Source organism: Leptonychotes weddellii, chromosome X (assembly GCF_054177405.1).
Source record: "Leptonychotes weddellii isolate Sample4059 chromosome X, ASM5417740v2, whole genome shotgun sequence".
Lineage (NCBI taxonomy): Eukaryota > Metazoa > Chordata > Mammalia > Carnivora > Phocidae > Leptonychotes > Leptonychotes weddellii.
This window is the reverse complement of record NC_138385.1, coordinates 90561081-90588447: the sequence shown is the minus strand read 5'-3', so window position 1 is coordinate 90588447 and position 27367 is coordinate 90561081. Positions and strand designations below refer to the sequence as shown.

Sequence of the window (27367 nt, the reverse complement as noted above, 5' to 3'; positions counted from 1 at the left end):
CTCATGGAAGAATCAGAATGCTACATTAACGTTACTAGGAAAAAGCAATGGGGAAGTTGGAAAATAACATTATTGTGGATTTCTGTTATGCGCCAAAGAGCTCCTTTAAAAACATCACCCCTTTAAAACAACACTGCATGTGAAGGGCTAATAAAATCATCAGAAGTTAGAAAGGTACTTGGCAACATTTGTCAGGTGACCTACACCTCTTCTTTAATTATCTGCTACCCCCTACTGCTTGGCTCCCGGCCTTTAAATTTATAATTCTTTTAGAAATAGCACCTCGTGGTAGACTCATTTAAAAACAAACCACTCTTCCAGGACCTTCTCACAGGTTTGCTTCTTCAGGCTTCAACTTTATTAGATGTTGTTAAATTGCTTTCCACAGTGGAAATTTACACAAAGTACCAATTTATACACTTACGATCAGGACATCAGAGTTGAGGTTCCTCCATTGCCAACACCTGGTATTGTTAGAATTAAAAATTTTTGCCGGTCCGGAGGTGTGAATGGTAATGGTTTAAGTTTTTATTTACCTGATTACTTACTAATGAGATCGGGCACATTTTTATAAGTTAATTGGCTAGCCAGTGTTCCTCTTTGGAAAAATGCATGTCTTCTATCCATTTGGCTATTGGGCTTTTATTTTCTTGTTGATCTGTTGTGTTTATATCTTCAGGATAATAATCCTGTGTTGCTTGTATGGTTACGAGTATCTACTCCCAGTCTGCCCTTGTGAAATCTTTTTAAGCTGCACTTTGTTTTTTAATTACATTTTGTAATCATCAGGAGACCAGCTTTGGCCATGCTTTATCTTTTCATTTATTCATGGCATTTTTTGATGCACATGAGTTTTTTATTGTAGTCATATTTGTCAGTCTGTTTCCTTTATGGTTTGTGTTTATTGGTCTTGTTTTAGAAACTTTTCCCTAGCCTGATCTTATATATATGTATATATTTTTTTCCCCTCCCCCAGTGTTTTAAACTTTTGCTTTTCATACTTAATTCTTTCATTTATCTAGCATCCTTTTTTCTTTTTTTTTTGGTAGGATGTGAGGAAGGGTCTTTCGGGGATTTTTTGTTTTGGTTTTGGTATGCTAGGAGTTGTGTGAGGTTGTTTCGTTCCATTGTGATCACCACTTGTCCCAATACCCTTGATTAAATTGTCCATTCATTCGCCAGTGATTTGAAATGCCTTTGTTGTCCTACATTAAGTTATTCATTTATTCATGGGCCTGTTTCTGAGTACAGCAGCTTTTTTGGACTGTGAGAAAGTGATATTTGACGGGGCTGTGCCAAAAATGTACTTTAAAAAAGATATACAGATGGCCACAGAATGCCAATGAATTGTATTTTATTCTAGAATATTTAAAAAAGGGAAAGATGTTGATCACACTCTAGATGAAGTTATTTTTTCTGATGGCCCACTATATAATTTTTTAAAGATTTATTTATTTTAGTGAGAAAGGCAGCGCGCGCATGCGCGCAGGTGCATGCGCAAGTCAGGGGAAGGGCAGAGGGAGAGAATCCCAAGCAGACTGCCTCCGATCGCAGAGCCCACGGGACTCAATCTCATGACCCATGAGATCATGACCTGAGCCTAAACTTAAGAGTCAAACGCTTAACTGACTGAGCCACCCAGGGGTCCCCATAATTTATTTTTAGGCTTTAAATTTAAACATTTAAATTAACAGCTAAGTTGTGTGGGATTACTTATAGGCTAAACAACTACATTACAACACATTACTGAAGATGCTGTGCATAAAATATTTTATCAAATGTGGTAGTTATATCTAAGTCTATTACGTTTGTGGACAGAACAGTTCAGCATATGAAATCGACCAAAAAAAAAAAAAAAGAACTATATCTTGGGAACAATTCAAAGGCTAGTAAATATGTTCAGCCAGGCTCCGTGCACCACCTTAAAAAAGAAACATTACTTACTTAGTTTTTTGGTGACCACAAAATTGTGCTTAGGTAAGCAATGAAATCCACGTAGTTATCTGTCTTCAGACTTTATAGCTCATCTCTTCCCAGGAGTGGTCACAGGCAGCTCACAGGGTGAAAACACATTTAAAAGAGTAGGTAGCTGGGGGCAGAAGAAAGCTGTCAGCTGCCATACTGTATTGCTCACCTATTCCAACCCCTTGCAGAATGATTCCCTTCTAAGCTTTTCCAGGATCTGATGGCTTTTTAATTTCACCTCTAAAAAACAACCTTGTATTAAGTGCAATGTTGTATAATTACTCAAAGCATAGTCAAACCTAGTCCCCTGATGATTATAAAATGTAATTAAAATGAAGTGTGTCTTAGAAAAGATTTCGCAAGGGCGTGCCTTGTCAGTCTTGTCTTTGCCACCAAGTTCTGGGAGTTCTCTATCTGTCAGCCTCTATCCAGTGGGATTTGAATGGAATCACCCAGGATCTTACATCTAGACTTTCTAAGTCTTAGATTCGAAACCTTGTGCTAGTAGGCACACTGGCTTAATCCGCTTCCACAGGGAACTGAGGCAGACATTCTTTATGCCAGGACTACCTGTCAGTACTACATAGTGCGTGAGGGCAAAAAGATAACACTGTGGGTACTTGCGTGAGTCGGGCCCTGGTGGGGATACTGAACATACCAAGATGACCAAGGCCCTCAGAAACATCCCCCAATCTATATGGGGAGACTAACTCACAGACATAAAATAGCAGGCTGGTGTCTCATGATCCTGCATGGTGTGCCCCAAGGACATTTGAAACAGTGCAGGTAACAATCTAAAATAGCCAAAAATGGACAGAGGAAGGAGGGAGGGACTGTTTTTCAGTACTCGAACGGAAACGCTGATGGTTAGGTGGAACATACAGTGAAGGGACAGCTGTGTATTTTCCAGGTTTCTTTCTTTTTTTTTTTTCCTTTTTTTATTCATCATCATTTCAGATAGAAATGTTTAAGGGAAACCAGGGAAGGGCTGCCAGGAACATAGCAATTTGGTTTTCCAAGATCATTATATTTAGTACTTTAATGTCTAGCTTTTGAGGTGGGGGTGAGGGGTGTTGAATTTAAGAAAAAGTAAATGGTTGTTCTTAATTATACCATACTATGGGACTTGCTGTGCTAACTTCAAACAAAAATAATCCAGCCTTTTCCCCATTTCAGAAACATCAGTGATTAAACAGAATCAATTGTCTGAGTGGTTATGATTGGGGGTTACTACAGGTAAATAATGCTAAGCCTTTAAGATGAGCAGTAAACTGCAAATGGAACTCGTGGCTAATAATATCAGTGAGGCAGTCTGTTGTGTAATGTGGTATTTATCACCTCCTTAGGAAGACAAATGATCTTTCCTGTTTGTGTAATGTATTACATTTTTTTGAAATTCATATATCACCTGATGAATTTTGTATAATACGAACACAATGAAATGTTCCTGGAATTGGACATGTTGAAAAACATTGTCGGGCGCCTGGGTGGCTCAGTTGGTTAAGCGACTGCCTTCGGCTCAGGTCATGATCCTGGAGTCCCGGGATCGAGTCCCGCATCGGGCTCCCTGCTCGGCAGGGAGTCTGCTTCTCCCTCTGACCCTCCTCCCTTTCATGCTCTCTGTCTCTCATTCTCTCTCTCTCAAATAAATAAATAAAATCTTTAAAAAAAAAAAAAAGAAAAACATTGTCTCCTTCAACAAACGAACTTGCATAAATTACTTCATTGAAGAATGCCTAACTGAGGTCTTTTCCTTTTTGCTTAAGCTGTCAAGGCCCCCACTTGCAGTAGGTAGCTCATCTCCAACACCTATACTTCTCTTTAAAAAAAAAAAAATTCTTGTAGTTTAAATCTATTTGGGTAGGTTGGATGTGAAAGGATGTAAATGGTAAGCTGCGTGATAAGGTCTACAGCTTAGCCCTTAGAACTGGGCAAGAGGAGCCCTGCCCTGGGTCCTGGTTTCAAAGGGCCTTTTGCTCAGCCTCTCCGAACAGTTGTGCCCCTCGCCACTGGGTGGGTGGTCTGCAGCACTGAGGGGATGTGTGCCCGCGTCCCCTTCTGGAACACAGTTTGTATCCCTAAGACTTGAAATTTCCAGCCCAAGCTGCTCAGAGCACTTCCAGGGCCCACAGGGGCCTCTTTCTCTGTTTATTGCCCCATCGTCCTGATGGAAGACTCTGCCCCGGGCTCTGGTGGGTGGTCAAGGTGCTGCTGCTGGTGGGGGTGTGAGTAAAGAGAAGGGGGTGGCTGAGGGCTCTGGCGTGCCAACATGTTTTTGCATGGAACTTCAGAGTCTGAGCATTCTGAATGGGAACCTAGCCTTTCAGGTGACTGAGATATTTACAAGTTAGGAGAATAGAATGTATTTAACAGTTTGTAGCCTGATTTATAGTTTTAAATGGTATATGGATGGACCTGCATTTGTACTCTGATCTCAGATCCTGCAGTGTAGGTATGAGCCTGGGGAACTGTGTAAAAAATCTCTAAAAATATGGACAGCGAGTTCTCATTAAGCTATGTTTGGAAGAATAATGGCAAATATTATATTGTGTCAAACAGGCTCTTTTTATTATTTTTTTGTAAAGATTTCTCTATTTTAGGCAGAGAGAGAGAGTGAGTGCACGCATCAATGGGGAGAGGGGCAGAGCAAGAGGGAGAGAGAATCCCAAGCAGACTCCCCGTTGAGTGTGGAGCCCAACGTGAGGCTCGATCTCACGACCCTGAGATCACGACCTGAACCAAAATCAAGAGTCGGACACTTAACCGACTGAGTTACCCAGGTGCCCCAAACAAGCTCTCTTTGGAATCAAAAACTTTCAAAACTTTATGAAACTGAAAATAACCAGTTGAAATTTGAAAATCTTATCTTCGTTCCCTTTCCCCATTTGTAGGAGATGCTGTAGGTGATGGGCATCCATCCTTTCTTTTTCTTTTCCACTGAGTATTCTATTGGCAGAAAGTTCTACGGAACAAGAATAGAACAGGTGTTCATTTGATAAAAACCAGGTTCAGTGCACCCAGAGAACACTTGACCTTAAAGAATCCAATGGTGAGTTGTTATGGCGGAGGAGACATGAACAAGAAATGATTTCCCTCTTGTCCTTGATGTCTAGTAACTTCAGAGAAGAGGTCCATTACTGCCACTCTCTCTATTTCTTTCTTTTCATCCCAACTGCAAAATCACATTCCGAACCTAGCCTTTGCAGGCTGCCTTCTGTCATCTCTTTGAGATTCCAGGTGCATTCATCCTGCAATGTATATATGCTGCCGAAGCGAGCACCATCCTGCAATGTTAAGTGCCTTCTTGGTAAGGTCCCAGGGTTGTAAAGATGTCGAGATCATGAGGAAGCCCTCAAGTGGCTCAAAGACAGGAGTATGTTGATACTTGGCTATTCTTACTGCCAATAGGAACACAACCAGCTAGGATTGGAGGATGACCAGGGTCTGTGGTGAAGAGCAAGAGAAAGGACCAGAGAAGAGGGCACATTGTGGTTTTATTTTTTTAAAAGATTATTTATTTATTTATTTATTAGAGAGCGAGCGAGAGAGAAACAGCATGAGAGGCGAGAGGGTCAGAAGGAGAAGCAGGCTCCCCGCTGAGCAGGGAGCCCAATGTGGGGCTGGAGCCCGATGTGGGACTCGATCCCAGCACTCCGGGATCATGACCTGAGCCGAAGGCAGTCGCTTAACCAACTGAGCCACCCAGGCGCCCCACACTGTGGTTTTAAGTTGCATTTCCTTTGCGACTAATGAAGTTGAGCTGCTTTTCCAATGTTTATTGGTCACTCGGATAACCTCTTTTTGAAGTGTCTCTTCAAATCATTGGTCCACTTTTTCTATCGGATGATCTGTCTTTTCTCATTGCTTTGTACACATTCTGTATATATTCCAGATAAGAAGGACAGGCACCCCTTCGACCTACCTTAGAGGCAAAGAGAAAACCATCGCAATGCCTTTGGCAGAGTTCATCTGTGTGTCTTGTGTTGGGGAAGAGTAGGAGTTGGTGTGACTTTAAGATCATGGATGAGGAAGGGAGCCAGGCTGATGTTCGGCTGGTAAGCAACCATATGGCTAAGCTGATTCTTAAAATACTGAAATAATTCTCTGCCTCTGGGAAAGTAGGTGCTGCCCTGAGCCCGCAATGCCTTCCCTTTCTTCCCTTCCTCTCCTCTGCTCCCCTTCCTGTTCCTTTCTTTTCCGTTCCATTCTTTCTCCCTCTTTCCTCCCTCCTCCGGTAGATCTTCATTGAATACTTCCCATAGGCATAGACACAGCTCTGAATAAGAATTAAAGAAATAATAATAAGCAAACACTAAGAGCCATCTACAGGTATATCTATGCATGACAAAACATGAAATATTAAGAAGCACAATAATAATGATGCCTAGCATTTCTTCAGACACCATTTTAAGCACTTCGTCTTATAATAACTCTGTAAGATGAAGATTATTGTTATCCCCATTTGTCGGATGACAAAACCAAGACCCTGAGAGATGAGGCAGTTTTCTCCTGGTCACTTAGTAAGTAAGTGGCAGTGACTGCTAGGAAGCCAGCCCAGGAAGTTCAGTCACGGGCACCATGCCCTTAAGCACTGTGGCCACCGCGCTGTGCCGCCTAGCAGTGTGGACCGTGCATCAACCTGAACGGCCACTTCCAGCTACAGAAGGACAGGGAAGGGGCCTGTCGCTGTCAGTGTTCAGCTGGGAAAGCAGAAACCGCTCTACCTATCCTAAAGACAGTGTATTTAATGCGGAGAATTGGTTCTAAAGGTATTGGAACCAATCGGCAGAAGGAGTAAAGGGGGGACGATGGTGCTCAGAGTTCCGTAACTTCCGGAAGCTGCTACTGCTACCAGAGGATGAAAGGTATTGACCCTGAGTCCGCCAAAACACTCCCCCCCTGCAGCTGCTGCTGACTGGGACTCCAGGAGCCACGGTCCCGCAGAAGCTTCTGGAGTCTGTGAGCACCAGCAGCCGTATGCGTCTGCTGCTGTCACCTCCACCCCCACTCTTGTAGGAGCCCACCGTCGCCTGCTGGAGCCACGGGTAGAACCAGGAGCAGCAAACAGAAAACCAAAGCAGACTTGTACGTGCCTTCTGCCCATGCATGCCTCCCACTGACAGAATCCAGAACTCGGCTGGCAAGGGAGCCTGGGAAATGTAGTTTGTGGGCTTGACACTGAACATGCTAGAAGGTCAGAGTGAGGCTGAGACTCAAAAAGCATATCCTCCGTGCTCAGTATTGCACAAGGAGATGTGGGTACAGGGAAGAAAAAAGCTTGTTTTGTTGAATCTAAGATACAATTGATTGTAAGATGTACCACAATACTATGTACCATTAAGAAAGACATGCTATCAAATTAAGAGATACCCCCTACTTCTAGAGATGTTAAACCTTGAAAAAAAGTCCCTCTTAAAACTGATGCAATATGGTAAATGCCTGCCCTCAAGTTGCCTGTAGTCTAACAGGGTGGATTCCCATACAGATCATTGTGACAAAATCTAAGTGATAAGACAGGTCACCCCATGACCTTGATAAGAAGAGGGCTTTAGGATGCTTTCTAAAGGAGTCTGAACTGACTCTCAAAAGATGAATCTGAATTTCCAAGGAAATGGTTTTCCGGGCAAAAGAATGTTTTCTTCTGAGAGCAAAAAGCCTGGGTGAAGTTCGGTGTGTCTGGGAACTTGAAGAGGGTTCAGAATGACTGGTGTGTAGTGTGTAAATTGAAGGGCCAACCAAAGTGAGCCCGGAGGATTGCAGGGGTTCAGTCACATAGGACGCCCATGGGATGCATTTTGACATTTCCCCCAAAGCTGACAGCAGCTCTTGAAGGATTTTAAGCACCATCGTAAGTCCATTTGAAATTTGACTCAGGATGGCAATTCCGTGGGCGCATGGCAGTGTGGCCGGAGCTGTTGTTAACTATTGAAATACCTGCTTCCTTCCAGGGGCTGACTACTGCCCCAGCCCTCCTCGTGGCCTCACCAACTTGGCCCCTCACCTGGGACCCTCCAGATCCAGCAGCTAACAAGTAGCGCCTGTGGGGAGCATCTAGCCAAGCACTCCATGGTGCTGCTGCCTCGATGTCCGTATTGTTTGGCCAGGCCACCTGAGGAGACCTGAAACGGACCCTCGGCCCTCATGCAAGTGCATGCCCTGGATGACAGTGTGCAGAGTCACAAGCAAGTGTAAGTCCCTCATAGGATTTCCCCAGCAGCCCTTACGAGCAAGGAACGCTCTCCCTCACCTCCCAGGCTGCCCCTCAGATAAGAGCTCCATGGAGCTTACCACAACTCTGCTGTTTTGGGTTTGAAGTGACCAATTTGGCCTGGGAACCCCAAAGCACTCTACCCCTGGGACATAACGAAGGCACATGCCTAGGTCCTGCCTCTTGCTCTGTGAACTCGGCCTTGACCTCCCCATGTCGTCCATTGAGGCACGCTGTGCACATCCTCCAGGACCTGGAAGTAGGAACCTTCTCTTTTTTTTTTTTTTTTTTTTAAAGATTTTATTCATTTATTTGACAGAGAAAGACACAGCGAGAGAGGGAACACAAACGGAGAGAGGGAGAGGGAGAAGCAGACTCCCTGCCGAGCAGGGAGCCCGATGCGGGACTCGATCCCGGGACTCCAGGATCATGACCTGAGCCGAAGGCAGTCGCTTAACCAACTGAGCCACCCAGGCGCCCAGTAGGAACCTTCTCTATTTCAGTTTCTCCTGTAGTCTTTGGTTGAAGCACAGCTCGCCACCCGGCACTCTGTGCTGTATCCACTTCACAAATGTTATTTTAGCCAAGTCATAGCAGCCTGGAGCTTTAATTATTTAAATATTGTTCAATATTTTGAATGTCATCCCTGGGTTCTCTGTATAAGTTTAACGTTTAGGTTTGTTAGTTCTTTGGTTTGCCTTACTAAAAAAGATTTGATGCTTTCTCTAAGCCAGCGGTCCTCCAGATGTGATCCTCAGGCCAGCGGCATTAGCATTACCTGGGAGCGTGTGAGAAATACACATTTCAGACCATCCAAGAGCTACTGAGTCACACACTCCAAGAATAGCGCCCAGTAATCTGTTTAAACGAGGCTTCCGGGAGATTCCGGTGCCTGACCGCACCAACTTGAAAAGCACTTCTCTAAGCCTCTTGCCTTCATTAAACATCTGAGTAAGCCATCCTTGAACAGTTGGCTATAATAATCACAGGCATACAAACTTCTGTATGTTAGTTGTCTAACCAAGCGGTCAGCGTGGATTTGATCAGTTTGAGGCTGTAGCACATAAGCACTAGTTGGATGAATAGTCATTACATTTTAACAGAATGCTATGCAGTAGAATGCTTTGGAAAAGTTTTGAAGAGTTTTGGAGCTGTGTTACTCATGTTTTTAATTTTCTTTTTTTTTTTTTTTAAGATTTTATTTATTTATTTGACAGAGACAGACAGCAAGAGAGAGAACACAAGCAGGGGGAGTGGGAGAGGGAGAAGCAGGCTTCCCGCTGAGCAGGGAGCCCGGTGCCGGGCTCGATCCCAGGACCCTGGGATCATGACCTGAGCTGAAGGCAGACGCCTAACGACTGAGCCACCCAGGCGCCCCTTTAATTTTCTATGTCTTATGACTCTTTGATATCTTTGGGCCTTGTGGACCCAGGGAGGGCCTGCCCCTCCCAGGTTTAGCTAATTCCTAGAGATGGTAAATGACTTGCCTTGTAGCATGCCTTTGAAATGCAACCCAACCCATCCTGAGTCCATACCCTCACCAGCCTCCTTTTCTCAGGCTCCTGCAGTCCAGGATGCTATCTCCCCAGAACCCACATCCCCCCAGGACCAGGTGCTGGACAACTAAAGACCACTCTTAAAGACCAGCACCTGCTGAAATTATTCAAACTCTCCCTTCCTAAGCCTGTCTCCGCTGCTTAGCCTGCCTGCCCATTTCTTGAAAACCGTAATAAAAGGCTTTTGTGTGTATTTTCCCCTTGCTCTTCTTTTTTGTCCCCCTTGCTCGTTTTGCTGCCTGACCAACCCCAGTGCCTCCCCATGTGGCCCTGTGTGACATGGCATGCCCCTTCCTCATGAAAACTGTGAGCAATAAACTCTTCTTTCAAAGCCCTTCTCTGTGTCTGTCATCTTCCTCTCCCTGTTTAAAATAAATCTGGGGTACATTTCAAAACAAGACCTCGACAGATTTGAGTTCCATCTGTAAAACAGAAGATTCCTCCACCACAGGACTGATGATAATACACACAAAGTGAGTGCACACTGAAGAAACAGTAGCTATATGGCCAAGGATGTGAGAAAGTCAAGAAATAAAATCCCCCTTTAGGCTCAGAAGTGAACAGCACAGTACATGGTTGGAAGGCCTTGAAACGTAGATATCTTTCCTCATGTTCAATTACGAGCAGCAGTAAATCAGGAGGCATTCTTGTTGCCCAACCCAAAAAAGTTTTTCCCCATATTTAATGATGGTGGCTATTCCTGTGAAGAAAATGAAACCTGATAATTAGTCTTGTCAACAAGAGAATTAGAGGAGGCATAGTTTATCGCTTTCTCTGGGTCTCAAGTGTCATTTTGACACGCCTACCTACCTTCACTAATTACCTGAGGTAGATAAGCAAATTTATCAAGTAAGGGCAGAGAGAAAAGAGGTTGGAATCTGAAACCTCTCAGGCCTTAAGACCTGCTGCGTGACCTTGGGCAAATCACTTAATAGCTCCAAACTTCAGTTTCCTCATCTGTAAAAGGAGACAGAACACCCAGCTAAGAAAGATGTTGAAAAAGATCAGATAAAATGTAAGTAATGAGTCTCATTAGTGGGAGGCCTGGGACTTGAACCCTCCCTAGTCTGAAAGGCCTGCCAACAACTTAACAGAGCCCGGCAGCAGCCCGCCATTTAGCTCTTCTTTCCCTTTCCTCCCTCTCTCCTCCCTCCCCTCCTCCTTCCCTCCCTCCCTCCCTCCCTCCTCCTTTCAAAGGATGAATACATTTTTCAGGTTTTGAATCATTTCCTTCTTTCTCACTGAAATTGTAGCTCACGTGGGATTTTACTGCCTGAAACCGAAGGTCCCGCACCTCCGAGCAATGACCAGATGCACTCGTGCAGCACAAAGACTCCGTTTTGCCTGTCATCCCGGCCACTGAGGTTGGGCCAAGGTCACAGGATTCCATTATCTCTGGATAAATAATCTTACCTGGGAGTCCTACAGGGAGAGATGTCAGTGCCCAGGCTTGAGTCCCAGGTCTGCTGGGGTTTGGCCTATCTGGAAGCCTTCCTTTTTTTCCCCTCAAGCTGTCTGTTCTAGCAGGTCCCCCTGGAAGTCTTCCCAGCGGATCTGTCATTCAGGGATTTCTATTTCTCTGGACACTTGTTGGCCTTCAGTGCTCTGTAACTAAGTTGCCAAGAGCTTTGCCTATTTTGATGACTGGCCCGGTTTACTGGTCTGGAACCCCAGGCACGGCTTCTTCATCTGCCCTCACAGGGCCTTGCACGGGACCAGACACCTGAGAAATGCTCAAGAAATTTCTGTGGATTCCATTGACCGATTCCAGTTAAAGCTCAAGACAGTCCTGGAGGTTCTGAATGGAAACAATCCGGGGGGGGGGCGCGATCAGATGATTAAGCGGACTTACCTGTGTAGTGACTTTACAGTCAACTAATTTTCATGGCTCTTGAGAAATTGTAACATTTTTGACATCCCCCTTTTTTTATCCCAGAATGACACTTCACCCCAAAACACACTAAATAATATACCATAGTTTTAATATTACAGTTTCAAACGAAGACACATTGACACAACAGCAGACATTCAGAGAACATCCAATAGAATGATTTTGAGAAGCCGGTCAAGTTCAGGTGAACATTCTGCTTTGTGTTAGCGTGCCGTGTAGGTGAGGATGAGAGGCAGCTTCTTCTACTACCCTTCAGTCCAGGGTTTCTGTGAAGGGCCAGAGAGTAAATAAGCTCCAGCGGCCATATCTGCGTCGTGGGCCTACTCAGCTCTGACCTTGTAGCGTGAAAGCAATCATAGACAATATGTAAACGAATGGGGGTGACTTTCTTCCAATAACATTTATTTACAAAAATAGGTGGTGGCCCAGATTTGGCCCATGTGCCCGAGTTTACAGACCCTTGCTTTTGTCTCTTGTAAGCACTCATTATTTTTCTATACTTGGAACTTCTTTATTTTGCTCTAATTTTTTTTTTCTGTGCTACAACCTTTTTTTTTCTTATCTCTTTTTTTAAGATTTTATTTTTAAGTAATCTCTGCACCCATTGTGGGGCTTGAACCCACAACCCCGAGATCAAGAATCATACGCTTCACCGACTGAGTCAGCCAGGCGACCCTTCTGTGCTACAAATTTATTTTTAAATGCAGTTTGAGTGCAAGATAATCAACATCTCCCCAAAGGTTGAAAACTTAATGCAGAAAATGGCACAGAATGAAGAATGCACCTTCTAATGAATGATTCACCGGCACCCTTTCTCCTCCCAATCCCCACCTGCTCTCAAGTCTTCTTTACTCCTTTGGTGAGTAAAATAAAACTTCATTACTTGCATTACATGAACAAACTGTATTTATTTTCAATACCTCGAAAGTTGTTACTTTTATAGACTTGTTTTCTTTTTTTTTTTTAAAGATTTTATTTATTTATTTGAGAGAGCGAGAATGAGAGAGAGAGAGAGAGTACATGAGATGGGGGAGGGTTAGAGGGAGAAGCAGGCTCCTCGCCGAGCAGGGAGCCCGATGTGGGACTCGATCCAGGTCCAGGATCATGACCTGAGCCGAAGGCAGTCGCTCAACCAACTGAGCCACCCAGGCGCCCTATAGACTTGTTTTCATTGTTCAATTAATACATTGTTCCCTCCGCATTTGCGTATCTTCGTTTGGGTTGGAATGCATTGGAGTTTTCCTATTAAGATTAATGGAAGTCTTTTTTGGTTTACTGGCTTTTCACTTCGCAGTTGAGTGTTCCGGAAAGATCACCATTGCCTGTCAGTTTGGCTCCGGAAGGTGTGGGGAGATGCGGAGGAGAAAGGAAAGCGGGAAGAAGTGGCGTCACACTTGTGTGGGTGTCCTCTCCCTTGTGCCCGGGGAGCTCGGACAAGCTGCAGACGCGCAGTGCACGGCAGCGATCCCCGCACCGACTTTCCCTTTCCTGAGTTTGCTGTGCTGCTTGAGGCTGGGCCTTGGGCCTCAGTGCTCTCATGTGCAAACCAGAGATAAAAAGGCCTTTGCTATCAAGCACATACATTTACCATGAGGTTAAAATGGGAAATGAACGTGCTATCCTTCTGTGATATATTATTATTGTTTGAGCATTTAGTGAAGGAATTAGGAGGCTGAAAGACCCCCAGATACTAGCATCTGAGTGTCCTGAAGCTGCCTTTTTTCTTAAGATTTTATTTATTTATTTGACAGAGAGAGACACAGCGAGAGAGGGAACACAAGCAGGGGGAGCGGGAGAGGGAGAAGCAGGCTTCCCGCGGAGCAGGGAGCCCGATGCGGGGCTTGATTCCAGGACCCTGGGACCATGACCTGAGCCGAAGGCAGACGCTTAACTACTGAGCCACCCCTGAAGCTGCTTTTTAAGAGTGAGTACCTGGAGCTGACTTGCCTGATTTTCATTGCTCTTATTTCTCCCTTCACTGTTATGGGCCATGAACTGTAGATGCTGGGGCTATAGCACTGAACTTGATGGACGTGATTCCTGACTTCATAGAGCTCACAGTCTAAGAAGTACTGTGGATTCAAGTCTAAAAACTCGTGGGAGAATCCCTTCCTAGGAGCCAAAGGCCTGCTAAGATGTGTTATGGAATAACAACAACAAAATGACATCAAGAGGTAATGAGCACATAATATCTACAGCATACTATGATGTCATAATTTGGACAAAGGCTTATGCTCTGCTGCCTTTGGGGCAACATGAAATGAGCAGAAAGTGATGTAGGATGTGTTTTGGAATAAGTCTAAACCTTGGAAGAATCCCACGCTAAGTATATAAGACCTGACCCAGACCAGCCAGACAGGACCATGAACACGTGGCCGTGTTATGCTGGGCTCAACAGCGTCTGCTGAGCTCTGGTGTGACCCACAAGGCCACGGGCACAAGTTTTGCATGAGAACTGTGCTCTACTGGTTTTCAGATGAATCCCCCACCCCCATTCCCACTGTCCTATGAGCTTCAGCAAAACAAAAACAGGTAAGGAGTAACTGTGTTGTGAATCAATGACATTTGTATCATTGGCTAATAAAACCCATAGCATTGGACTCTCAGTTGCCTTTCCCCATGAGGAAAGCAGATTTTCATAATTTAAATTGTTAGCATAATTAAACAAATCAAAGACCCAGTCATTAACTCAGTCTTTCCAGGGAAACCAATTGCCTTTGATTTTATCCTGGAGAATCCGCTGAAATGGGCGTTTTATGTAAACACAAAACTGTACTAACCAAAGGCTGCCTTGGTGGGCCTGGAGGGCCAAATACACGGGGGGCACTTTCCATCAAAAGATGCAGGGAAAAAACTCTTGTACCGTTTCTTCTGTGGTTGCTAATAAGCTTAATTTGAACGCTTACCCATCTTTTATCCAGTTCTTAGCACCACAGAGAGGAAGTGCTTTTTTCTTTCTCCTTAAAAAAAGTTCCAGTCCAAACCATCAGCCTCTGTAGGTTGTCTTAATTGCTACTTTGCACTGCACTGGACTATGACTCTGATTTTTGGCACATGCCGTCATACACAAAGTTCCTAAAATAAAATGCTCCAGGACATCCCAGGAACTCTTAGAGGGCTTTAAAAAGGGACTTGCACACAGAAACAATAGCTTTGATGGAGACAGTTCAGGCGAGCAGAATGATTAGTGCAAAAGAATTACGTGATTCATTGAGACCTTAAAGCGGGTCTGGAGAATCCCTGCCGCCTAACTTATCACAGTTTGGGGGAGTTTGATGAGAATCCAGTTTTGATAAAGACAATTGTTTTTTCCTCCCAAAGTGACTATACATTTAAATAGCTAAAACATCTGTTCAGCCACATAGTAAAACATGTACACTCAGAACGCCTGAGAGAAAAGCCTGCCAAATCATCGGTTGAGAGGGACTTTGCTGGGGGGCGGGGGGAGAGCACCAAGATAAAGCAACCACTGTTTGTTTTGTCTGGTCAGGGGGAAAGCCAAGGCAACCAATATTTTGGGTTTCTTTTATTTCATTTGTGAAGAAATATTTGAGAAAGGGTAGTGAGGGAAGATTTCCTGACGGGATTTTTTAGGCTATTAGTGGAAGAGCAAACGCCTAACAGACTATTGAGACCAGCCACCAAACCACAAAAAGTGACCTTCTCTTCGCGTGGCCTCTACGTCCCTCCTGATGGAGGCAGAAATGGGGAGCAGCACGGAGACTGGAAAGATGGCCAGTAGAGGCACTCGAATCGCCCTGGCTGTGTTCATTGGTGGCACCCTGGTGCTGGGCATGATCCTCTTTCTAGGTAAGTGGGGCGCTGGAGGCCAGGGAACAGGGCGAGTGCAGTTAAGTTTCCTTGAGCTTTCTTCTGGCAAACCTTGTCAGGATGCAGGTGGAGGGCTGTTTGCATGTGTGAGTAGGTGGTGTATCCTTAGCTTCTATTAAATATGCAAAAGGGAAAGAAGCCTTTTCTTTAGGAAGCTGAATAAATAAATACAGGCAAGCACCAAATGTATAGTCCAGACTGCCAAGTGGGTATAAAGTAGCTTCCAGCAGCTGGAGGATTCGGTTGCACTGGGCAAAAATTTTTTTATGCATTGTATCTTACATTTAGCAAAATGAGGGTTTATGAATTCATAGTCAGATACTTTCATTTATTTTGTGAGGAAAGACTTTACATTGTGATCAAAACCACACTGGAGTTTTTTTTCCATTTGAGTTTTGCTAATGTTTGCCTGAATGAATCATGAAATTTAACTTAAAAAAATACAAAGCAGTCTTTAAACAGGCACCTTAATGATATTCCTCAATGCCTTTCTAATCCAGTGACTCTTGGTGGGATGAAATTTTAACTCTGCCTTTCTAGATTTAAAAATTAATATGAAGGAAAACAGAGGTTTTCTTTCCAACATTTGAAAGGTATTGTGATTAAATTATTTTAATGACTCTTGGTGAGAATGATGTACCCAGAGAGTATATATGATGAAAAGCATATTCCTATGAATAAGAATGAGATATCTTGGAAAGGGGAGATGGATGTTCTAAAATTGCAGGCATTTTGCACCCTTGATTATTACCCTTTGTATTTTCCTCATACAGCCCATACTATTTCATTAGCTTGAAAGCTATATAGGAACAAGCCCCTATCCTTTTTTTTTTTTAAAGATTTTTTATTTATTTATTTGAGAGAGAGAATGAGAGAGAGAGCACATGAGAGGGGAGAGGGTCAGAGGGAGAAGCAGACTCCCTGCCGAGCAGGGAGCCCGATGCGGGACTCGATCCACGGACTCCGGGATCATGACCTGAGCCGAAGGCAGTCGCTTAACCAACTGAGCCACCCAGGCGCCTGGAACAAGCCCCTATCCTTAGGAGATTTGAGGTGCAGTCTGAAATGCAGCAAGCCTGGAAACCTTCTTTGGCTCGCACAGGTTGCAGGAGGCCATGTTTATTTTGGCAAGGGAAAACCAGTGATTCGACTTTAAAAGAGTTAGGGTTGTGTGGTTGAAAATTCTGCTAAAACCAGCAAACCATCTTTCCATGTTCTCTGTGACTGTAGATTTAGGAAATTAGATAGGTTTATTGCTTTCTGCTGCAGCTAAACCTCCTACTGCTGCAGCTGAATTTGTGGCTCTCAAAAACTTTTCTGAGATTCCTCGGCACTTGGGGTTTAGACATGTGTCCTATCCTGAAATTCAAAGGAGAGGAAAATGATATGGCTTGCCCATATGGAAACTACATACTATGTGAGAAGTGAGTACAAAGTTAGACTATTTGTGTTTTGTGAACACTCCCAAACTTCAAAATCCAAATGATGATTGTTTATGTGAAAATATGCACTCTTTTTAATGATGTTACTGCTGCTCGAAGCATTTGAAATTCCACCGTTTAAGAACGACTATATTCTGAGGCTGTTACATATTGGTTGGAATATTCTCTCTCTCTCTTTTTTTTTTTTTTAAGATTTTATTCGTTCATTTGAGAGAGGGACAGAGACAGAGAGAGCACAAGCAGGGGAAGAGGGAAAGGCAGACTCTCCGCCGAGCAGGGAGCCCGATGCGGGGCTCGATTCCAGGACCCTGGGATCATGACCTGAGCGGAAGGCAGACGCTTAACCGACTGAGCCACCCAGGCGCCCCTAGTTGGAATATTCTCAATGGCAGCAAATCTTTGTTCCTCGAGAGGAGATGATTCTTTGGAATCAGCTCTAAAGTTTTTAGAGCACAGTAAAATTCTTGAAGCCAGGCAATGCTATGGTAAGGAGGCCCGCCTAAAGCAGACAAAAATAATTTGCAGTGTGCCCAATTACCTGGCTCTTACTGCAGATTTCTAAGAGGAGCTCTAATGATGTTAGAGAATAAAAGTGTGGCCTCTCTACACCTCCACTAGCCGCTGTGCTCGGCAGACTGGCAGTGTGCGCACCACTCTGGAGCCTGAGCTTCTGAACTCAGAACTACTGATTCAGAATCTGCCTTTTCATAAGATCCCCAGCTGATTCATTTGCAAATTAAAGCTCTAGCTGACAGCGTCCACGTGGATGTATATAATCGGGGATATTTGCTTTCAGATAAATGCACATTCTTTAGTAGGTTTTTGTCCAACATCTCTGCACCATTTCAGACTTCCTTCCCCCTGACCCTTCTTCACTGCCTTGTCCCCCAGGTTCTGCCACCCACCTTCACCGCGCACTTAGTGAAGTCCTTGTCTGAAAATCTCCAGGGACCTGCAAGGCAATGCTCTTTGTGACAATGTTCTGGTTAAGTCCTCTTCTGGTCAAGGTGCTTCCTGGTTGATATTTTCCTGTCTGTCCAAATTTAGGCACATGCCTGCAATTTCTAGCATCCCTCCTTACTTCTTTGTATTTCCGGCTCTGGGCTAATCTCTTTCCCAAACCTTAGTTCTACGGTAAGAGTGACTGCCACCGGCCTTGGGGTGGTCTCAGAGAAGCTAGAAAACCAGAATTTTAGATGACAGGTATAACCATATGCCTATAAGTAGTTTATTTTAAAGTGTCCTTTCCTTTCTTCCTCCTTCCCCCCATTCTTCCTCGCCACAGTCTATTTCTCAAATGTAATAGTTGGCAAACTTTTTCTGTAAAGGACGAGATTGTAAATATTTTCAGCTTTCTGGGCCATCCACTCTCTGCTGCTGCAAGAAGGCAGCTCTGTACACAAATAGGCATGACTGTCTTTTGATACAATTTGATTTCTGAATACTGAAATTTGAATTTCAGATCATTTTTATGAAACATGATTCTTCTTGTGGTTTTTTTCCAACCATTTAAAAATGTAAAAATCATTTTTAGCTCACGGGCCGTACAGAAATGAGCAGAAGACTGGACTTGGCCCATGGGTCATAGTTTGCTGACCCCTACTTTATGGTCATTCTCACGCTGTCCATCTGCGGATGACTCTACTGCATTCTGAGGGCATTTCTACTGGTTATAGAAAAATCTAAAATGGGGCGCCTGGGTGGCTCAGTCGTTAAGCGTCTGCCTTCGGCTCAGGTTATGATCCCAGGGCCCTGGGATGGAGCCCTGCATCGGGCTCCCTGCTCCGCGGGGAGCCTGCTTCTCCCTCTGCCACTCCCCCTGCTTGTGTTCCTGCTCTCGCTATCTCTCTCTGTCAAATAAATAAATAAATTCTTTAGAAAAAAAAAAGAAAAATCTAAAATGAGAAACCAAACTGCTCCTTAAGTTTTTTTAAAGCACCTAACCAGTAAAAAGTAACATTTTCAATTTTTATATAAAAAATATTCCCCTTGTTGTCCCAATTTCATTCACCCACACCTTCACATTATTTGGGCCTGTTGATTCTTCTTTATTTGCAGGATCTTAACCCCACCCCCCATGGATATAATGCTCTTCCTCAAGGGTTTAGGTCTGTCTGCATCCCAATTTAATTTAAACCTCCTTTTTACTCATATTCAGATAAAGATATCTAGTTCTGCTTCCTTACAGGGCTGGGTCAAGAATTCTTTTCCATGAAAGCAATAACTCCTTAAACTAACCATTTCATTAGCTTTTTAAAAAAATAAGGCTAGTATCAAGATGGTACTGTCCAGAATCATAACAGTGTTACTTATAATAAAGTTTATTTTTCCATTATAAAAAATAATACAGGTTCATTAAAGAACATTTGGTAAACACATAGAGGTAGACTGAAGGGAATATGTCCCCCATGGTTCCATCACACAGGCATAATGAAATATTCAGTACTAATGTTTACGCTGCACGTTTATATTTTTATCTAACTTTTCTTTGCTCTTTAAAGAAATCAAAACACCTTTATGCTAAGGTTTTTCTTTTTTTTTTTTTCCTTTTTTAAAAGATTTTTTTATTCAGGGGCGCCTAGGTGGCTCATTCGGTTAAGCGACTGCCTTCGGCTCAGGTCATGATCCCAGGGTCCTGGGATGGAGCCCCGCATCGGGCTCCCTGCTCAGTGGGGAGTCTGCTTCTCCCTCTTCCTCTCTGCCACTCTCTCGCTCTCTCTGCCTCTCAAATAAATAAAATCTTAAAATAAAGATTTATTTATTCACTTTAGAGAGAGAGAGAGAGCAAGCGGCGGCGGGGGGTGGGAGGGAGATAGAGAAGCAGACTCCCCACTGAGCGTGGAGCCTGATGCAGGGCTTGATCCCACGACCCCAAGATCACAACCCAAGCCGAAATCAAGAGTCGGACGCCCAACCGACTGAGAAACCCAGGCACCCCTAAGATACTTCTTTTCTTAAAAACAGACCTGAGGTGTGCCATTGGCAATTTTCTTATATCTGTAATGTAACACAAGTAAAAAGGCTGTTTGGAGGATGGCAGCAGAGAAAGGAACAAAGAAAAAGCAGGCTCCTCTTAGAATGTGGGTTAATAAAAAATACAAATTGCAATACTGGCAAGAGATATACAGGTCTTCCATCTCTAGCGGAAATATAGGTACCGCCGTGCTTTCTTTTTTTTTTAAAGATTTATTTGACAGAGAGACACAGCAAGAGAGGGAACACAAGCAGGGGGAGTGGGAGAGGGAGAAGCAGGCTTCCTGCCGAGCAGGGAGCCTGATGCGGGGCTCGATCCCCGGACCCTGGGATCATGACCTGAGCTGAAGGCAGACGCTTAACGACTGAGCCACCCAGGCGCCCCGTACCGCCGTGCTTTCTTACCCTGCTTCTCAGCTGAGGATGCCACAAAAGGCCTTGGCTCCCCCTCACCCCCCACCATCCATCTCCCCACGGCCACATCTCCAAATGATTCCTGATTTCTGCTCACAGAGTACAGCAATAATGAATTTCTGTTAACTTCCTTGGCTACCAAAAATATTTTTGAAATCTAAACTCACATCTGCTAATGCCCAGGTGCTGCCTGGAGTTTACAAAAGGGCACCCTTCTGTACTTCTGCAGAAATCCATTTAGATAATATTGCCAGACAGATGGGGAAAATTAAGCCCTTGGTGAAAAGCTAATTCCATCTCGCAGGGTTTTTGTTTTGTTTTGTTCTGGTGGAAGTAGTTGGAAGCTTGGTCCACAAGCCACATCTGTCTGGTAGCTAGGCTGAGCTTGGTGGGAGGAGGGTGTGTGGGGTACAGGGCGTATCATGACTCTCTTGCTAGATGACTGTGTAACCCCCCCCCCCCACAGATATCTATGGACGGTCTAGATAAGAATCAGAACTTTAAATGCCACACATGCTCTTTTTCTCCTTCCAGTCTGGATTTACTCCAAATGACATAGTTGTAAGTTTCATTTTATCCCCATCTCTAAAACAGGAACATAGTTGTAAACAGAAAGAGTGAAATTATGAGACTTCAATCATAGATAATTGGAGATGGAAGAGACTTTAGAGATCATCTAGCCCCGTGGCTCTCAAACTTGAGTGTGTATCAGAATCACCTGGAGGGCTTGCAAAAATGCAGATGGCTGCCCGCCCCCCGCCCAGACTTTCTGATTCAGGTCAGCGGTAGGGCTCAGTAATTTATCTTTCTAAAGAGCTGCCAGGGGATGCTGCTCCCGAGGCCTGGGCACCCCACTCTGAGAAGCACTGGTCTGATTGTATCCACTCATATTCTAGAGAACCCAATTTCAGAGCAGTGAGTCTCACCAAGGTTTCTTAGCTTGTGACCAGAGTCTGGTTGGGTGATACTGAGCCAGCTGGATTTTTGAACTCCGTGTCAGTGCTGAGAAGGATGAACTGATACCACATGTCTAGCATATGTGCCTGACTGTGGGTTATCTGACGGTGGTCTGCTACACACCAGTCATTTCTTTATTTTGGTCTGTTTTTTCAGTGAGTCAAGGTTTCTTAAGTCTCCAAGCTAAACAGGAGTACTGCTTGAAGCCAGAATGCATCGAAGCTGGTAAGTCCGTTTTCCATCCTGTGTCTAGTTATCATAATGGTACCTTGGGGAGAGGAAGAGAAAACAGGTGGTATTTTTAGTATTCTGTTTGCTTGAGGTTTACCAAGGATGAAATGCAATTTTGATGAAACTTTCAGTTTACCTTCAAGTCTCAGTGTGAAATTGTGGAGCATTGGTTTCCTGTTTTTTTCTTCCTTGCAAAAAAACAGCTGTGGGGTATTCCAAGTCATTATAAGGAAATCCGGAAGGGGCATGGTAGGCCTAATGGCTTTTCTTAAGACCCGAACAGAGAGACCATCAGCCTTCCTATGGCCTCAGCTGGATACAGGTCCCTGTTTACCCTAAGCAGTCTCTCTGTATCATTTGGTCAGTGGATCCGACCTGTCTGCCTCTGAGCAGGGATCCTCCATCAATCTGTGCTTGCACTGTCACCTGAAATCACTTTGGGTCCTTACAAGTCAAACTTGTCTTGAGGTGACTGGATCATGTATCAGTGGGTACTCCACAGGGAATATGAGTGTTTAAACTTGCCTCAGTGTTGGCAGAACCCTTATATTCCCTCTACAGGGAAGAGGGAAGAGGGTTAGGGCCTAGATTTGCAGGACCCAGATTCCAGCGCCCTCCCCCTCTTCTTTAAGTGGGCACGAACACTAGTGTATTTTCCAAGGGGAGAGTCATAAGGATTAGTTAAGCACATAGCCGTTTCACTTTGCTCTTGGTCTTAAGAGATTAATGAATTAATTTGCCAAATACTTATTCCAAGTCAGGCACCAAGTTAGCAGTAAAGTTGAATCACCTGGTAGGGGAAGACAAACAAGGTGATCAGTGTGGAAGAAAAATATCGGCTGATGGTAATGTTATGCAGAAGATTAAAATATTCAAGTAGAATAATGTGATAGCAAGTGACAGGATGGCTAGATTGGAAAGTCTGAGGAAATGATGTTGAAATGACCCTGAATGATGAGAAGGGACGTGTTGTGTGAAGATCGAGGAAAGGCCTTTCCAGGTATGGGGGAGAACTGGGGCAAAGGTCCCAGAGCGGGAGAACTTACTGCATAAGGGGCAGAGTGCAGGTGATGAGGGTTAGTGGGGAACGCAGGTGTCAGCGAGTGTGGGTTTTTCCTAAGTGTGCTCAAAAGCCTCCAGAAGGAAAAAAAAAAAAAGCCTCCAGAAGGTTTCAATAAAGACAGAGACATGATCTTATTAACATTTAAAAAGATCTCTCTGTGGAGACCTAGACTCAGGAGAGTCGTTTTGGGGTGGAGAAGAAACCATAGGGAGCAAGATGGAAGAAGGTCGTCAGGCGGGAGGTTATTTCAGTAAGCCAGATGAGACGCGATGCTTTTTTTGAATTCCAGAGATGGAAAGGCAGAGTGTAGAGGGTTTTGGAGCCAGGGGTTTGCCGAAGGATTTGAAGTGAGTTGTGAGAAAAAGCAGAGAATCAAGGTGATGCTTAGATTTTTGGCAATGGCATTTGTTGAGATGGAAAAGACTCAGGCGAAAGAGCTTTTAAATTCAGAGGCCTTATACAAAGATAAGGGGTTAGACAATTGTTATTTTTTGTCCCATTTTTGTTGTTGTTGGAATTATTTTTTAAAGACTTTATTTATTTGACAGAGACACAGCGAGAGAGGGAACACAAGCAGGGGGAGTGTGGGAGAGAGAGAAGCAGGCTTCCCGCGGAGCAGGGAGCCCGATGTGGGGCTCGATCCCAGGACCCTGGGATCATGACCTGAGCCGAAGGCAGACGCTTAACGACTGAGCCACCCAGGCGCCCTTTTGTCCCATTTTTAAGTGATCAGTATGTGTTTTTTAACCAGGCATTGTGTTAAGTGACTTACATATGCTCTCATAAAATCTTCATAAGAACCCCATGATGTCAGTGCTATCACCAGGCCCAACTACAGATGAGGATATGGAGGCTTCTGGAAGCTAAATAATTTGCCCAGGGTCACACCCTGAGTTAGCTACTGGGCTGGGCTTCAAGTTCATGTCTGTTTGCTCTCCATCAGGGCTTTGGTGCAATAAGGCCATGCCAGGTTACTCTTTGGCCTTGGTCCTGTCTTGCCTTTTTCGTAACAATGGACCTACTAGTGTCTGGTGACTAGACAGCTGTTTCAGCTTCTCCATCTCCTCCCGGGAAGGTTGAGAACAATTTGGGAATTCCCATACCCTTTCCTGTTTCCAGCTTCAGCGGCTGACCTAGGGTTTCTCAATGGAAAGTGATGACTTGAAGTGGAGTGGGACACCAGGTGGAACTGTCAGCAGGTCACGGTTTAGACTTCATGTCACCTTGTGATTTTGCTGTGGTTGGGTCCTTGCAGATGTGTGAAAATGAGATTTTTTTGAACTAAAACATTTTCAATTTGCGTTTAGGCAACTTTTTGTATGGAGAGCCACTTACTGTACGAGTTTTCTCTTTATTACAAATCATAATAATGCAAGAGTAAGACTTACAGAATGTCATTTGATAATGTCGTCTCCTGCCAGCTAGTCTGTTTTGCCTTGCTGTTGTTTTTAATTTTCACGTTGGTGAATGGCTTTTTAATATTGAAAAAAAAATACCGATTTTTCCGTTTCTGTGACAAAAGGCTCACCAAGGATACATCCTCTTCAGTGTAACATGAGCCTCACTGTGCTTAGGGGCCTGCAGAACAGCTGTTAGGTACTCACCGCATAAATGTGTCCCTGGGAAGGTCTTAAATGAAAAGCAGCGCAAAGGTGCCGGGGGCGCGCGCGCGCGCGCAGCGGCTGTGTGCGTGCGTGCGTGCGTGCGGCGCGGGGGCGAGGGGGTGTGCGCATGCCTGGTCATGCAGGACAGAAGCTCAGGAGGTGGAAGTGTTTGATCCTGTCTGGACCATTTCTGAGCAGGTGCCACCCCTTTGTGAGATGCCTCCTCTCCATAGCTCTCTTTTCCTCCTCTTGTCCATTTCCTCTTCTCCTAATCCCTCTTTCAAAATAAGAGGTGGAAAAAATTGCAAGGAAAGGGCATGCTAAATAGGGATAAGGGCTGACAGGCTGACTTGGGTTTGAAGCATGATCTGGCTGCTTAAAAGCCACATGATCCTGGGTTAATTGAATAACCATCCTAAGTCTCTTGTTTACCATCTGTAAAATGGGAATACTGTTCTTACTTAGCATACTAGGTGTGAGAATAGAAGAAAATAATGGTGCTGGTTGTAGTAGTATTCCAGGTCCACAGTGTGTGATTCTTAACCCCAGACCCAGAGAACATCGTAACATGTCAGTTGGCAAGACTGGACCCGATTTCAGTTGTTATGGCAAAACTAGATCTTAACTTCCATGAGACTGTTGTGGACTTTGTTTATCCCACCTAGGAAAATATGCATATATTTCCTATGGAATTATTAATGTGCTTACTTCAGGAGTGCCACTCCAGACATTGCTGTGGTCTATGCACTGTATTAGTTTTCTAAAATCTGAAAATTTATGAGCTCTGAAAAATAACTCAAGAGTTTCAGATAACTATTTGTGGAATAGCAAAAATAATAGCAAAAATTTGTAAGGTTGCCAGCTTTAGCTACATACATACATGTTCAGGATGCTCAGTTAAATTTGAATTACAGATAGACAATAAGGCTGCTATTTTTTTTTTGTATATTCCCCTGCAATATTTGGTACATAATATAAAAGCTGCCATTGATATGAAATTCAAGTTTTATTCGGCATTCTGTATTTTATCTGACAACCGTATTTATTTGTCAGTGTGCCTGACACTCTTCTAAACACTTCATGTGTATTTACTCATTTAATTCTCATGAAGCTCCCGTGGGTTGCGATTATTATCCCTTGTTACAGATGAGGAAACTGAGAGGTTTAGTAACCTGCCCAAGGTTACATAGCTTTTGCATGGTGTTGCTGGCATTTAAATCCAGGTGGTCTGGCTCTAGATGATGCTGTACTTTCTGAAAAGGGCTTAGCATAGTTCCTGGCACAGAGGAAATGCTCAATATTAATGATTTTACTATTAACACCACCCTCTCCCTTGAGCCCTGATTACACTTAAAAGCTCAGGCTGGTACATGGGGTGTGGTGCCTCTAGCTCTAAATAAACACTAATAGGAGACCACGTAACCACTGACCTTCTATGCAGTAACTTGAGAGGACACATAGTTGGGCCTTTCACAGGTTTCTTTGATCATCGTATTTCTTTATTAAAACAAGTCTCTTTGAGTTTTCTCTATGGAACTGAACAGGGGGAAAGGAGTTGTGGTGTCTTGACAACTACGGTCCCTTGCAATTTGAAGTCTCAGTTCTGCAGAAGGTGCAGCCCTGTGCCCAGCTGTGAATGATGAATGATGAATTAGGAGGTTGAAACTAGAGTTTTCCCACTTAGCGGGCTGACTTCCACATTCTCTGTGAGTGATGTATTTCCCCACTCTGTCAAGGCTGAGGTCAGAGCTGATCTTGCAGATTTTGTCGGTACCTGCAAGAATACTGAGGAGATGGAGAGGACATATTTTAGGTTGGGGGCAGGGGGAGGTTTGGGAAGGCGGCCAGAAGACAGTGTGCTTATGTGAATAAAAATGTGTGTGAGGGTTCTTCTGGTGACTGTAACTATTGTGTGGCACTGACACTTGTATGATCATTGCCCCTGGGGGGTCCCATAGCAGATTCGTTCTGTGGTTGCACAGCCAGAATCATAAATACAAACTGAAATAAAGATTTGGTATGTCCTAGCTTATTTGCATACTAATATGATAAAATAGCAGTAAGTAAAATATAATTGGAGACCACTGAATTCTTGAACATGAAAATATTAAGCCAGTTTTAAATTGATCAAACTTCTAAAACCAGTTTATTTTACTTTTTTTTTTTTTAATAGAGCACAAGTTGGGGAGCAGGGGAGAGGGAGAGCGAGAATCTGAAGCAGACCACACTCAGTGTGGAGCCTGATGTGGGGCTCAGTCTCCCAATCCTGAGATCATGACCTGAGCCAAAATCAGGAGTTGGATGCTTAACCGACTGAGCCACCCAGGTGCCCCACTAAACTAGTTTTTTGCTTTGATTTTTTTGGAAAGGGGGAAAGTGCTGGGGATTTTGAAGTCCTGTAGAAACTTAGGATATTTCTATATCATTCACTTTATGAAGGACAAAAAGCTGTTGAAAATTTGCATAGCAAGTCTAGGCTAGAAAAATATCTAGCCTTAGTTTTGAACCTGGAGGACACATGTAACCAAACTGATAACCAGCATATATAAATATATGCAGATGATACTTTTTTTTTGCAATTCCTTCATATTTAGCTGAAAACTCATTGGGTTTTCATTACTTCAAATAAATATATTCTGGCATTAATTAATGTATGAAAATTACGCAATGTCATCTTTCCAATGTCATTAAAATATTGGCTGCCTTTTTTTTTTTTAATTGGTGCATATCTTTGTGTTTGAGTGGTAGCCAGCAGTTGTATGACAGTTGGAAGAGAGTTGGAGCTCAGTATTAGGAATTTTGGAACCTTCTCATTTTTTTAAAAGATTCTATGATTTGAGAGAGAGTGAGTGTGCACGAGCTAGAGCACCAGCGAGCACAAGCAGTGGGGAGAGGCAGAAGGAGAGGGAGAAGCAGACTCCCTGCTGAGTGTGGAGCCCAATGTGGGGCTCGATCCCAGGACCCTGCGATCATGACCTGAGCCGAAGTCAGATACTCAACTGACTGAGCCACCCAGATGCCCCAAGAACCTCATTTTTTTTTTTTAAGATTTTATTTATTTATTTGAGAGAGAGAGAATGAGAGACAGAGAGCATGAGAGGGAGGAGGGTCAGAGGGAGAAGCAGACTCCCTGCCGAGCAGGGAGCCCGATGCGGGACTCGATCCCGGGACTCCAGGATCATGACCTGAGCCGAAGGCAGTCGCTTAACCAACTGAGCCACCCAGGCGCCCA

The 27367-nt window shown here is 44.0% G+C and overlaps 1 protein-coding gene across 1 annotated transcript in view; it reads left to right on the top strand.

The window, feature by feature from the left end:
- Positions 1-3635: 3635 nt before the first annotated feature.
- Positions 3636-27367, top strand: part of PHEX (phosphate regulating endopeptidase X-linked) — a 205375-nt gene continuing 181643 nt past the window's right edge. The window contains exons 1-3 of the mRNA XM_081807971.1: positions 3636-6020; positions 12196-15430; positions 21394-21529. Of these exons, the coding sequence (XP_081664097.1) occupies positions 15313-15430; positions 21394-21529 (254 nt within the window). The 5' untranslated portion in view covers positions 3636-6020; positions 12196-15312. The remainder of the gene's footprint in view (positions 6021-12195; positions 15431-21393; positions 21530-27367) is intronic.